Source organism: Galeopterus variegatus, unplaced genomic scaffold (genome assembly GCF_000696425.1).
Source record: "Galeopterus variegatus unplaced genomic scaffold, G_variegatus-3.0.2 Scaffold1477, whole genome shotgun sequence".
Taxonomy (NCBI): Eukaryota; Metazoa; Chordata; class Mammalia; order Dermoptera; family Cynocephalidae; genus Galeopterus; species Galeopterus variegatus.
In genome coordinates, this window is record NW_007727588.1 from 277,054 (window position 1) to 291,677 (window position 14,624).

At 38.2% G+C, this 14,624-nt stretch overlaps 1 protein-coding gene across 1 annotated transcript in view; it reads right to left on the bottom strand.

Moving 5' to 3' along the window:
- Window positions 1-13,857, bottom strand: part of LOC103594092 (ephrin type-A receptor 6-like) — a gene marked incomplete at its 3' end in the record, with an annotated part of 232,578 nt that extends 218,721 nt beyond the window's left edge. The window contains exons 1-2 of the mRNA XM_008577280.1: window positions 13,680-13,857; window positions 10,700-10,810 (exon numbers count right to left, since the gene is read on the bottom strand). Coding sequence (XP_008575502.1) covers window positions 10,700-10,810; window positions 13,680-13,857 — 289 coding nt within the window. The remainder of the gene's footprint in view (window positions 1-10,699; window positions 10,811-13,679) is intronic.
- Between the last annotated feature and the right edge of the window lie 767 nt (window positions 13,858-14,624).

A 14,624-nucleotide genomic window follows, 5' to 3' on the forward strand; every position in this document is an offset into this window, starting at 1 on the left:
CATTTGCAACAACATGGATGGACCTAGACAGAATTATATTAAGTGAAACTAGTGAGGCACAGAAAGAGAAATATCACATGTTCTCACCTATTTGTGGGAGCTAAAAATAAATAAATACACAAAAAAACCAGAGGGAAGAAGACACAACAATTACAATTCCTTGAAGTTGATACGACAAGCCATCAGATATGAGGTTGTTGGGAGGAAGGGGAGACAAGGAAGAAGGAGGGAGGTTTTGGTAATGGGCCACAATAATCAACCACATTGTGTACTGATGAAATAAAAAAAAATAGATATTTTAAAGCTAGCGTACTTAGTAGACATTTGTATTTTCATGTGTGTGCAGACTTCATGCTTGTCTTTGCAGGCTCTATGTAATGGTGTAAATACCTTTTAAATTTCTTTCTATTTCATATGTTCACAGCATACGGATGCTGTTGTGAATGCAGTACTGGCACCAGCCCCATGCTTGCTACTATGAGAATCTCTGTGCTAGGCACTGTGGGAATGCCTGTGCTCACTAAACCAGACAGGCTTCCACAGAGAGTGTGATGTTTGCTGCATGACGTGGAAACTGACTAGGCATTCTTTATAATGAGTATTTGTATCAGTAAATTCTCTTCCCATTCATTTTCCTTTAGGTAATGTTGTTTTAATTAGTACAAAATACTCAAATCCAATTGCTCTGTGGTGGACACTGAAACAAATAAAAATTATGAAAACAAAAAACCAAAAAGAACAGAAACGTTTATTTACCAGCTCAGGAATTCATTGATGCCATTAGATACACTGAACTGTATCTGAAACTGACTCGGTCCTTCATACACTGCATTTTGATGCAGGTAATATTTCTGGTTCTGGTATCATGCAAATCATGTGACATCTACAGAAGTCCTAGCCAGTTCTAAAGATATAGCAATGTAGGTTGTGATTATTTTTCCCTGTATTTAGACTTAAGTGAGGTATGGAGAAGCAAGGCCTCTAGAGGCTTACAACTCAAAGTGTGGTCCTTGGACCAGCAGTGCTGGCATCGCCTAGGAGCTTGTTGGAGATGCAAATCCCAATCCACCACCCCCACACTCATCTGCCCAACTAACTGAATCATAGTCTGCATTTCAGTAAGATGCCCATGTGATTCAGGTGATCCATATGCAGTTTACTCAGTCATACTTTTCTTAGTTCCTTGCATAATAACCACAAATGCCCAGTTGTAACCAATTCAGTTGTTTCTGAACCTCACTCCCATTTTCTGCATATCACTTTCCTTTTCCTGTCTATCAATCTTACCTGAGTACATGGCAGCGCCAGATTGCTTTGAAACTGTTCTGGTTCTGGGGGCTGCCAGATTCGTGAATTGTTCTTTGCTCTATTAAACTCTGATAAATTTAAATTGTCTAAACTTTTTCTTTTAACAAGATCTATGTGATCTCAGAAAAGACAACAAGACTTCGACCTTCTCCCCAAAGAGGCTAGTTTAAATCATCTGTAAGTGATAAAAAAATATTTTCCATAAAGAAAAGCTTTCCACAAATATCCTTGCCTTTTTAATAATACACAGTTCTCAGTTTTATGAAATTACATATTTTTAATTAAAGCTCATAGGTAGTGTTTTCTGTAATCTGTGAACTAGGTGAAATAATGGCAAGTTACATTAATTCATTGTGTTTTATGTAGGTAATTATTGACCATCTGGAGATAAGAAATGCTTCCTTTCTCATGATGACTGTTCTCAAAACAAAATCTAAAAACTGCTGACAGTGGTAAAAATTAACAAAATTACTTTAAGAAAAAGAGTTTACCAGTCAGTGTCTTTAAGTACTGGATGTACAAACAATGAACTGTTATGGGGAATTCTTCGTGTTTGCAAAATGGGCTACCAGTTGGTAATTAGTGGAGTTATACAACACCCTGGTGAGATAGGTATATTTCGTTCCAGACATTTTACAGATGCAAATTAGGCATCAGAGAGTAATGAAGTGTTTGGTCTCAAGGAACCTAGAAAATCAGCATCAGCAGAAATCACTGACTTTTCTGAGACATTATTGTGATGCAAGGTATCGCCACCTTTAATAACCACTTACTGGCTGTGTAATTTGGTGATGCTACTTAGCCTCTTTGTGCCTTAGTTTCCTCCTCTGTAAAATGGGAAGAGTAATAGTATTTATTCCATACGGCTTTTATTAGTATCAAATTATTTAGTCCATGCAAAACACTTAAAAGAGTATCTTGTATATAATTGGTCAACCAATTATTGTCTATTAATCATTAGTTATGTGCCTTTCTGAGTGCTAGGTATATAAAAGTAGACAAAAAAATTCCTTCCCTTATGAGCTGACATTCTAGTCATTAACAGAATGTTCTCTCAGTAGATGGACATTTGTATATGGGTCTTTCTTATGAACAGGTAGAAACAGAAAGTCTTGGAGACTTTCTTCTTCTTTCTTTCCTTTCTTTATCTTTATAAAAATTGTTTCAGGTAATTTTACAGTGGCTGGGTGACATCTCAATTCCCCACAAATGAGTTCTGAACAACGAGAGAATTTTACTAATTCAGCTAGAATGAGATTGAAAGGCAAAAGCTGTGTTAGGCACTGATTGAAGGTCGGCGACAAACATGGACAGGAAGTGATCTCCTTTCTTCAGAAATTCACAAACTAGTGTGGGAGTCAGATCTACATACAAATAACTCTAATCAAGACTAATTTTGATAAATATGGTTGCTATAGTCTGAATGTTTGTGTTCCCCTAAATTCATATGTTGAAATAATAACTTCCAAAGTGATAGTATAAGGAGCTGGAGTCTTTGGAAGGTGATTAGGTCATGGGTGTGAACCCCCCATGAACAGGATTAGTGTCCTTACACAAAAGACCTCAGAGAGCTCTGTTGTGCTTCTGCCATGTGAGGACGCAGTGAGAAGACAGCTGTCTATGCATAAGGAAGCGGAGCTTCACCATGCACAAAATCTGCCAGCACCTTCACCTTGGATTTCCCAGCTTCCAGAACTGTTAGAAATAAACTTTTGTTGCTTATAAGCCACACAGGTTATGGTATTTTATTATAGCATCCCAAATGGACTAAAAGAAGAATAAAAAAACAAAAAAGGAAGAGAAAGAATAGTGACTTGGGTAGAGAAAAAAGAAAAGGAAAAGAGGGAAGGAGAGGATGGAAGAGGGGAAGAGAGGAATAATTAAGAATGTGAACACAAAGGGTAAGGAGAGAAGGAAAGAACAGGGAAAAGGGTGTTATTGTTTGCATGTCTGTCCCCTCCAAAACTCATGTTGAAATTTAATTACCATTGTAACAGTATGAAGAGGTAGGGCCATTAAGAGATAATTAGGCCATAAGGCCTACACCCTCATGGGTGGGATTGGTGCTGTTATAAAAGAGCAAGTTCAGCCTCCTCTTGACTTTTCTTTGCCCTTCCACTCTTCTGCCTTGTGAAGAACAGCAGTACCCTCCCATCTGGAGGGTTCTACATTCAAAATGCCCTCTTAGAAAAAGAGACCAGGACCTCAGCAGACACCAAACCTGCTGGTGCCTTGATGTCGGACATCCCAGTCTCCAGAACTGTGAGAAATAAATTTTTGTTCTTTATAAATTACCCAGTGAAAGTATTCTGTTACAGCAGCACAAAATGAACTAAGAGAGAAAATTGATACTGAGAGTTGGGTATTTGCTAGAGCAAATACCTGAAAACGGGAAGCAGCTTTGGAATTGAATAATGGATACAGGCTCTGGAAGGAGCAGGTTAGGAAAAGCCTAGACTGCCATAAATGGTGTACTAAGAATGGTTCTGCAGAAGGCTCAGAAGAAGAGAGAACTGTAGGGAAAGCCTGAAACTTCTTAGAGATTACTTAATTGGTTATGATCAGGATGTTTGGCAGAAATACTGACAGTAAAGGCCATTCTAATGAGATTTCATGTGAAAATGAAGAACAAGGTATTGGACACTTGAGAAATGGCCATCTTTGTTATAAAGTGGCAAAGAATATGGCTGAATTTGTGTCCTTTCCCAAGGACTTTATGGAAGGCAGAATTTAAGAGCCATCAATTAGGATATCTGGCAGAAGAAATACCTAAGAAGCAAAGCATGTAGGGTGCTCAGTGGTTTCTTTTAACTGCATATAGTAAATTTTGAGAAGAAAGAAATGATTTAAAGATGAAATTTATAACTAAGAGGGAAACAGAACTTTGAGACTTGAAGGATTCTCAGCCTGGCCTGTGGTAGAGAATGAGAGAGCATTTTTAGGAGAGAAAACCAAAGGTGTGGTTGAGCAATGATTTGGTAACTGTAAAGAGCAATGGTTTGGTGAGGAGATTAGTACAAACAGAATGAAGCCAGAGGCTATTCATCAGGGCAATGGGAGAAGGACCTCAAAGGCACTTTAGAGATTACAGATGCTGCCCCTCCCATCATGGGCCCAGACTGCCAAAGTATGGGGGAAAGAAATATGTCAAAAGAGAGGCCTAATGTGGCCTCAAGACTTTGGCACTTGCTGCCCAGGGCTTCCTCAAGTCTCTGCTTCCTGTGTTCTGGTACAGTACTCAGCAGTCACCCAGCTATGGCTCAAGTAGGCCCAGGTGCAGCTTGACCTGCCACTCTGAAAGGCACAAGCTGTAAACCTTGATGGTGTCCATGTGGTGCTAACTCTGCAGGCACACAGCAAGAGCTGAGGGGCATAACTTCCTCCACCTATATTTCAAAGTATGTCATGAACAGCCTGGGTGCTCAGACAAGTACGTGTCACAAGGGCAAAGCCACTGCAGAAAGCCCTCAGTAGAGCAATGCCCAGTAGAACTGTGAGATCAGAGCCACCATGGAGATTTCCCACTAGAGCAATGCCTAGTGAAACTGTGGGAAGTGGAACCAACCCTGAGACTCCAGAACTGTCACACTACCAGCATGCAATACCAGCCGGGGAGAGCTTAAGCATGAGACCTCAACCCATGAAAGCTGCTGCATGGGCTTATGCCAGCAAAGATGTAGGAGTGGGGCTGCCCAAGGTCTTGGGGGCTCAACCCCTACCCCAGTATGTCTGAAAAGCAGGACCTGGAGTCAAAGAAAATTATTCTCAAGCTTTGGGATTTAGTATTGTTTGCCCTGTTGGGTTTTAGACTTGCTTGGGACCTGTTACTCCTTTCTTCTTTCCAATTTTTCCCTTTTGAAACGGAAATGTCTATCCTATGCGTGTACCACCATTGTATTTTGGAAGCACATAACTTGCTTGGTTTCACAGGCTCATAGCTGGAGGAAAATTTGCCTTAGAATGAATCCTGCCTTAAGTCCTACCCAAATCTAATTTAGATGAGATTCTGGACTTTAGACTTTTGAGGTAAGACTTATGGGGCTCTTGGGATGGAATGAATATATTTTGTATTTGGAAAAAACATAAATTTGGGGGGACTGGGGTTCAAATACTATTGTTTAAATGTCTGTCTCATCCAAAACTCATGTTGAAGTTTAAGTGCCATTGTAATCTTATTAAAAGTTGGGGTCCTTAAGAGGTGATTAGGCCATGAGGGCTACATGGTCGGGATTGGTGCTGTCATAAAAGAGAGAGTTTGTTCCCCTCCCCTCTTTTGCTCTCTGTTTGCACTTCTACTCTTCTGCCATGTGAAGAACAGCATTCCCCTCCCTCTGGAGGATGTTGCATTTAAGGTGCCATTTTGGAAGCAGAGATTGGGCCCTCACCAGACACCAAACCTATTGGCACCTTGATGTTGAACTTCCCAGCCTCCACAACCATTAGAAATTACCCAGTCACAAGTATTCTGTTACAGCAACACAAAACAGACTGAGACAAAGCGTATGTTTGATATTCAGGGGGGAGTTTGATATACTGTGACTGCAAGAGGGATAAACACTGAGAAGTTGAGGGCAGATGATTTCTCAGTTCTATCATTCTAAGGGTAGCCTTTGTTTTTGGAGAAATCCATTGTTGGTAAGTAAATAACATAAAATTTTGCCACATATATTTGACTTCCCTTACTATTTTAAAGTGCCTTTTCATATTTAAATTTTATTCCCTTAATAAAGAAAAAAAGAAAGGTAAGAATGGGGGAGTATGATTAATAAAATAGGGAATTATAATTAATTATAACCAACAAAGCATTATGCTTCCTTTCCCATATTCCACTCTCAGTACACACACAGATACACTCAGAGACACATCACACACACACACAGGCACACACACACACACACACACACGCTAAGAAGGCAATGATGGCAGGATCTTAAGTTTTATGTATAATGATGATGTGAAGAATATTGCTCCCTGTGGTGAAGTATTTAAAAAAATGCACCACATGTGTATTTAGTTTTAGTAGACTTAAATAAAAAAACACAATTATCTGAGGCATGGGATAACAATGGGATAATATCTATATATTAGTATAGGTACAAACATACTCGCATTGAAAATACCAACAACTGTAAGCAATTATCTTTCCAGACCCTCATTTTGCAGATGAGAAAATAGGACTAGGAAAGTTAAGGTCTGAGCTCAACTCAGATCTTTGAACACCCAGGCCATTGCTTTCTTCTGAGAATGATCACTGGTAACAATAGTATGTTGTTTGACCTCAGATATTTGTAGACATTTCCCATTAAAAGCTGCTTATCTTCTTTCCTGATTTACATAATAATACACTTAAAATGAGAACTTAATAAAACAGCATGAATTCCTCAGAGAATGGTATAAATATTGATCAGGTGTGGATCAATTATGGATATAGCAATGTAGAGTAAGTTTGATTAAAAGGAATTGCAAGGTTTAAATGCCATGGAAGCAATATTAAGGATTGAAGGCAATATAAATATTATAATGAGCCAAGGATTAATTCTTCACTAGTTCTTAGTTAATAATTGGTACTCCAGCAGATCACCTCGGTTTACATTTACCTGATCTTGTTTCCATATCCCAGCTTTGGTGTGTTTTGCTTTTAAAAGCTGCTTCCTGCAGCCTTCTTTAGAGATCTAAACTTGGACTACTGTCACAACTATAGAAGAAGTGTTTTTTTCTGCACACCATATATATACTTCCACTAAGGCCTGTGGGCAATGATTGACTGTAACCTGAGTATGGAAGCCCAGCTTCTTTATTTCCATAGAATGAACTCTGAGATGTAAGTCAGACTCCAAAGCTTCCTTTGACTACACTGAATTTGATTGGAATCTTTCTTCACAGTCCTGCTGCACCCATTCTCTTACAGTTTTTCTGGGAGCTTTCTTAATTAATCACTGGCTGTATTAGTCCTTTTCTGTTGCTTAAGACAAAATACACGTAACTGGGTAATTTATAAAGAAAACTAAATGTATTGCTTACAGTTTCAGAGGCTGGGAAGTCCAAAGTCCAAGGAACACATTTGGGAAGGTGCTGGTGGTGGCAACACTGATGGCAGGGTATCACATTGTAAAAACGGCATAGCAGAGACAGCAAGAGACACTTACCTCGTCATTCACTCTCTTATTAAAACCCTCAGAACCATCCTGCTGACCACCATTTTTAATCCATTCATTATGGCATGGTTCTGCAATTTAATCACCTATTCAAGGCCCCACCTTTCAATAACTATAACAGGATTTCCCACCCTCTTAACATCATCACAGTAGGGTTCAAGTTTTGGGGGACACTCAATCCAAGGTGCTCACACACAAATCCTTGTCTCAGAGTCTGCTTCTGGGCAGATAACTAATAAAGACAAATACTAAAGCTATTTAGGATCCATCCATCAATCCATCCATCCATCCATCCATCCATCCATCCATCCATCCATCCATCCTATTTATCTGTACTTGGTACTTCCTTCTCTCTTCCTTGCCTCTGCCCAAGTGTCCCCAGTTCTCCACCCCCCAAATTGGCAAAACTTGACACAGGCTGTTGTGTATCTTATTCTATTCTGTATCTCTCAATAATTATATAAAATTATACACAAATATACACATAGTAGGGAATATTTGTATTTCAAAAATGGGATCATATGTATAAATAATTCTTTGTATCTTGCTTTTCTTACTGAACAATATTTAGCTTGCTGATAAAAAAAGAAATTAATGTTTTGAGTTCTATTATAGATTGCCCTAATTAAAAGTTATAAGAATATTTGCTTGGAATGATAAACCATGCCAGAGATGCAAATATGTAAAATGTGTAGTCAGAATTTGAAGTCACAGTAGGGAAGACTTTTAATGCTATTATAATTTTATGGTTTCTCTGAAAGGTTTTGATATTCTAACATTTTTGGTTGGTTGCCTATATATTCTATATTTTTGTATGGGAAAGATAATTATTTTTATTTAGTTTGTACACAATTCCCATGCCATTGCTTTCTGATTCTATATTGCATTATACGCCAATTTTTTTCTCTAATGCTTACTTAAATGAGTGATCTTCATGTACCCAAAATTTCTGATTATTTAAAAGTTAACACACACATTTACACAAACAACTCTTCCAAATTAAAAAAAATATATTTCTTTGTGTTTTATAAGGGTTGTATTTTACACACAGAAACTCACTGTCTCATTTTATAGTCATTTATACTTTATAGTCATTTATACCTAACATCACTAGCAATATTTCCTAGTAAGGACAAATCATACAGTTTCAATTAAAAGGGAACCACATTCATCCAAACAAAAATTTTAGAAATCAATTCAATTCTAAAAGATGGTAATTAATGTAATATCCATGTTTGTTCTCAGATATGCAACATTTGGCTTTATTATATAACTTTTATTTTAATGCTGGGATAGATGTTATGAAGCCGTTTATTTTTTAAAGAAAATGGCAATAATCCAGTGCTAGTGGATTAAACAAGATGATCTATTTAAACTAGTGAACAGAAAAAAATATATATATTTTTTGTGACAGCATGCTACAGGTTGTAACATTTGAAAGGCTAGCCCACTGAATTTCTGAGCACATGGTGGCCTGGCTAATGTGCAGAATCTGTATTCCAATTTAAACTCAGTAGATTTCTCCTTTCTTAGACTATGGATTTATCCATGTCAGTTAACAATAAATGACCGTTTTCATTGACTACATAATGATGAAATTACTAGAGTGCCAAAAATGGATACAGCCATGCTACTGAGTTACCTCTCCCTTTATCCAATCTACATTTACTTAGAAGCAGTAGAATAGAGAAAGTTAGGTGCAATGGTTTGAATGTTTGTTTCCTCTCAAACTCATGTTGAAATCTAATTGTCACTGAAACAGTATTAAAAGGTGGGACCTTTAAAACTGATTAGGACATGAGGGCTCTTCCATAGTGAATGGATTAATAATGTTATTTACAGGAACGGGTTCATTATTGCAGAGTGGATTCCTTACAAAAGTACGAGTTCAGCCCCCTTCTGCCTCCCTTATGCCCTCTCTTTACCCTTCTGCCATAGGATGACATGGCAAGAAGACCCTCTCGAGATACCATATCCTCAATCACAGACTTCACAACCTCTAGAACCATGACCAATACATTTTTGTTCATGATAAATTACCAAATCTATGGTATTTTGTTACAGCAACACAAAACTGACCAAGACAGTAGGGTTTTATTTCTTCTCTTGACCTATATTTCTAAAGAGAAAACGTAAATATATTTATGATGTTCCTTTGCTTCTAGGTATTTGCTTTACTACTAATAAGTTACAGAAATGCAAGATGTTCTTCCTTATTGTAGTATACCACTGGAAATTATGTGTGATTTTTACATTTTTAAAACTTTTTTTTTTTTCCTTTTTGTCTTTTTTCGTGACCGGCAATGGATCGCAACCCTCAGTGTCGCACCCATACCGGACTGGGACCGGCAATGGGATCGCAACCCTCGGTGTTGCGCCCGCACCTCGCTCAGCCAGTGAGCGGCCGGTCTGTATGTGGGATCCGAACCCTCGGCGGGAGCGCCGCCGTGCTCCCAAGCAGTGCGCTGTAGCAGTGTGCCACCGGGCTGGCCCCTAAAACGTTTTTATTTAATGCTTCCTTTGTCAATATTCTAGAAGTAGTATTAGTGCAATGAGACACATCAGAATTGACTATATAGTTTGCTGTAATATCAATACCAGAATATTGTAAGGTTGAAGAATAAGGTAAAAAGCATAAATAAAGAGTATGAATACAATAAAGTTAAGTATATAATTTGGGAAAATATATTAATTCAGAATGATTTTGAATGATAAAAATGAAAATTGAAGTTAACAGTTGATTTATCAACCAAATTTGCCTTGCTAGCTTCTTATAAAATAAAAAAGCTGACATAAGTGTAAACAAAATGTTTACTTCATAAGCTATTTCCATTTATCCTCTAAATCATTCTTTTTAAATTGCAGTAGACTGTAACTGTAAATTCACTTGCAAAGAATATGTGCAACACAAACTTGCTTGATGTTATTCTAATTCGATTTTCCAATTTTTTCTCAACTGAATTTTGGAAACAATATTACGAAAACCAAACTGTAAATTGAAGGAGTTACTACTTCTTACTGTATTGTAAAACCCCTAGAGTAGGTCATGACAGAGATGAACATCTTCTCCTTTAATCTGACACAAAACAAAATTAATTAAGTAACTATAAGTACAATAGTAATTTAGAGAGAATTCAAAGAAATTGTAGGCATGAGGTTTGGATGAAGGAGAACAGGTTTTAAAATAAAATAATATAGTATAACAACATGCTCAGTATATATGTATATATGCATATATATCTCGTAGTCCAGAATGGCTCCATTGGAAAAAGCAGGTGCTTGCCATGATAGGGCAATGCTATTTTGGGATGCCCAGTCCTTTCTTACCATACCTATCAGGGAAGGTGCTGAAAGGAAAGAAAATAACTAGGAATTAGTTGGTTGGAATCATTTTCCATAATCTTGTCTTTAATATTTTCTCTTCCAAGAAAAACATAATTCTTGTTGACAAGGACAGCAATTGTTGATGCCAGATTAATAAGATAGCCTTAGAATCTACTCTATTCAATCCAAATAAGATATTAAAATATAATTAGAAACACTATTATGGAACATAGGAAAAACTCAAATACTCTAAGAATAAGGGCCAGAATTCATCATATTTGATTTTAGTAGAGGATAATATTTTTCTTTAAACTGGCTTTGCTTTTGAGCTATGACATGGAGTATAATACGCTTGGCTCCTGTATTTTATCAAGTCTAAATCTACTATAGAACCCCCCCCCCCGACACACACACACAAAAAACGACGACTGCAATTAAAAGATCATTTATAGGCTTTTCATTCTCCTTAAAATGTCTTAATACTTTATATAAGTTTATGTCAAAAACTTCATAACTATAATAAATTATTGCTTATCAATGTTAGGATTATTTCTTTTGCATGGTTTTTGTGACATTTGAATAAAATTGAATTATTTAATTTTGGAAGTTCATTTTAAAATCATGTCTACCTTATTTTGCTATATAGCATTATTTTAACAATCCAATCATAATTTAAAATAATCTTGTATTAAATTTCCAATATTTAACTAAAGTGTACAAGCATACATGATAGATTATTTTCTTTGTATCTTTCACAAAATAATTTTTATTTTTAAATATTCTAATTTTTAAAAAAATAGTGTTTGACATAAAATTTAAAACTTTACTCATAAGAAGAAAAACCTAAATTAAACTACACTGACATACCATTTCTCACTTACTAGATTGGCAACCTCCAACCCCCCGAATTTGACAACACACTCTTCTAGGCTGTGGGAAAAAAGCACATTAATACATTGTGGGTGGGAATGCAAAATAGTACAAATTGTGCGAAGGGAAACTCAATAATTTAAGGCAAATTATGAATTTATTTACACTTTGGCTTTTTGGGATTTCACCCAGAGATACACTGTACAAACACAAAGTGACATATTTACAAGACTATTCACAAAAATTTACTTGTAAAGACTGGAACAATCGAAATGTCCATCAATAAGGGACTGTTTGAAAAACTATGCTATATCTACTGAAGAATTACAAAATCGAAAAAAGAAATTATGGCCATCGATGGATACTACAGTGAAGTTATTTCAGGATGTGCTTCTAAGAGAAAAAAGGTAAATAAAAATGTATTAAAACAATATAAGGATAAAACTAAGAATAAAAAATAATTACAATAGTTATCCTTAGGTGGTGGGAGGCAAGTATGAACACTTCAGGGTTAGAAGCTAGACTTCCTTGAATACACCTTGCCTTGAAAATTTACTTTGAAATTCTGAAAATATTTTAGATGATTAGAAAATAAAATTAACACTAACATAACCCATTATGAAAACTTAAAAGAAAAATAAAATAAAGAATCTCACGTATTGAGTTGTAGGCATAGCGTCCAAGAAAAACTATTTAAAGTGTCTTTAAAACACAATAATTTAACATACATCCCAATGTGATATGCTTTATGGATTAAAAAAGGAAACGCTGCAAAAATTTTTAAAATGTTTTTGTAAAGATACTGTTGGTGGTAGTACTGGTATTGCAGTTCTGAAGCTGTTGTGCATACTGAGGTACAAAGCAAATGAGTAAAATATATTGGTGTTATTGAGAACCAGGAGTTTTTTTCCAGTGGGAGAAAGTAGATACAGATGTCAGAGCAATGAAGGTAAATAAAAACTCAAATTAGAAGTTTAGTTATAAACTCATGATATGTCCCTGATTTATTTTCAGAAATCTACTTAAATGTACCAATCACAGGTGAGAATATTTGATCTTCCTTGGTACTTTAGATCTCTAAGAAAGACTCAAGTATTAAAAGTTTGGTATTTTGAGGGTGGGGCAAGATGGCCAATTAGAGTTGTCTGATGCTCCTCTCCTCCAACCCCCAGAAAAAGACCAAAATGATTGAAGAAATATGCGGCACAGCACCAGACGCATAATGAAATCCTTATGGAGCACAGAAGACTGGGATATACCACAAAGGGTGAACAAGGCATTCTGCCTCTGCCTCATTGTCTCCTCACAGGGATCACACCAGCTTGGAGTGAGGTGGAGACAAGGTAAACTGGAAGAACCCTAGCTGTTTCCACTGCCACCACAAATGCCAGCAATCCCTGCCACAAGAAAGGCCCCCCCGTCCTCACAGGCCCCAAACCCAGTTTGGAGAGTAGCTGGGAGTTTATGCAGCTGCACAGACTCATAGTAGAAACCCAGGTGGAGCAACCCTCAGCCTCCCAACCTAAGTGGCTATGGCACAGTGCCAATTTGAAACCGAACCTGCTGCTAGGGTACATCCTGCCCTGGGGTCTGATGGAAACTGACTTCCTCTATCAGGAGGCTCCACCTTCCTTCTACCACATTCACATGGGAACTAGCAGGACCATGACCATGACTGTCTGGAGCCTAGGCCAGACAGAAAGACCAAGACCTCAGTGTCTAAACCTATGCAACACTCCTTCCCTCCCCACCCGACCCCCTTGGAAAACAGGCAGACCTGCTCAGTAGGGACGCTGCCAAAAAGTGGCAGTCCACTACATTCAAGTGCACCAACCCTGCACAACCCGCTGGCCCACTAAGCCCACAGAAGGCCATGTTGGTCTGACAGCCCAGTCCTGTGGTAGCTCCGCCTCCCCGCTTGGCTCTCCTTAGAGCCCCTGGACCCTGCTGCACTAGTGTACACTTGCTCCCTGACTGACAGTCATTGTGCAGTGGCTTTACTTCTTCATGACAGGCCTTTACAGAGCTTCCAGGCATGGCTGTACCCTTGTAGGTTTCCTCCAGGTTCAACAGCAGATCCAGTGGCCCATGACAGAGCTGCCAGGCCCTGCTGCATTGGAGTACACTTGCCCCCTGACTGACAGCAACCAAGCAGAAGCTTTGCCTCTCCATTGCAGGCCTCTACAGATCTTCTGGGCATGACTGCACAACTGTAGGCTTGTTTCAGGCTCAAAAGTTAATCTGGTGGCTCTCCATGGAGTTGATAGGCCCTATTGCATGAGTGTACACTTGCTCCCTGATTGACAGCAATTGGGCAGCTGCTTTGCCTCTACACAGCAGGTACCTACATCTACAGAGCTTCCAGGCCTGGCTTTACCCTTGCAGGCAGGCTCCAGGCTCAACAACTGAACTGGTGGCCCTCCACAGAGCCACTGGGACCAGCTGCTGTAGTGTACACCTCCTCCGTGACCATTAGCAGTTGGGCAGAAGCTTTGCCTCTCCACAGCTGGCCTCCTCTGTAGAGATGCCAGGCCTGGCTGCAACCTTGCAGGCTTGCTTCAAGCTCAATAACTGATTTGGTGGCCCTTCACAGAGCTGTTGGTCCCTGCTGCACTGGTGTATGCCTATCCCTTGCCTGACAGTAGATCAGTCAGTGGTTTTGCCTCCCCCCAGAAGGCCTCTGAAAAACTGCTGGGCTCTGCTGCACCCATGCAGGCCTGCTTCAGGCTAGAATACGGATAAACAATTCAATGAAATCAGGAAAAAAATTAATGATCTGAATGATAGATATAAATAAAAAAAAATAGAAATCTTAGAGCTGAAAAATTCAGTGAATGAAATAAAAAAATATAATTGAGAGCTTTAACAACAGGCTAGATAAAGCAGAAGAGAGAATTTCTGACCTTTAAGGCAGATCTTTTAAAATTTCACAGTAAGAGGGGAAAAAAAAGTAAAGAATGAAAAAGA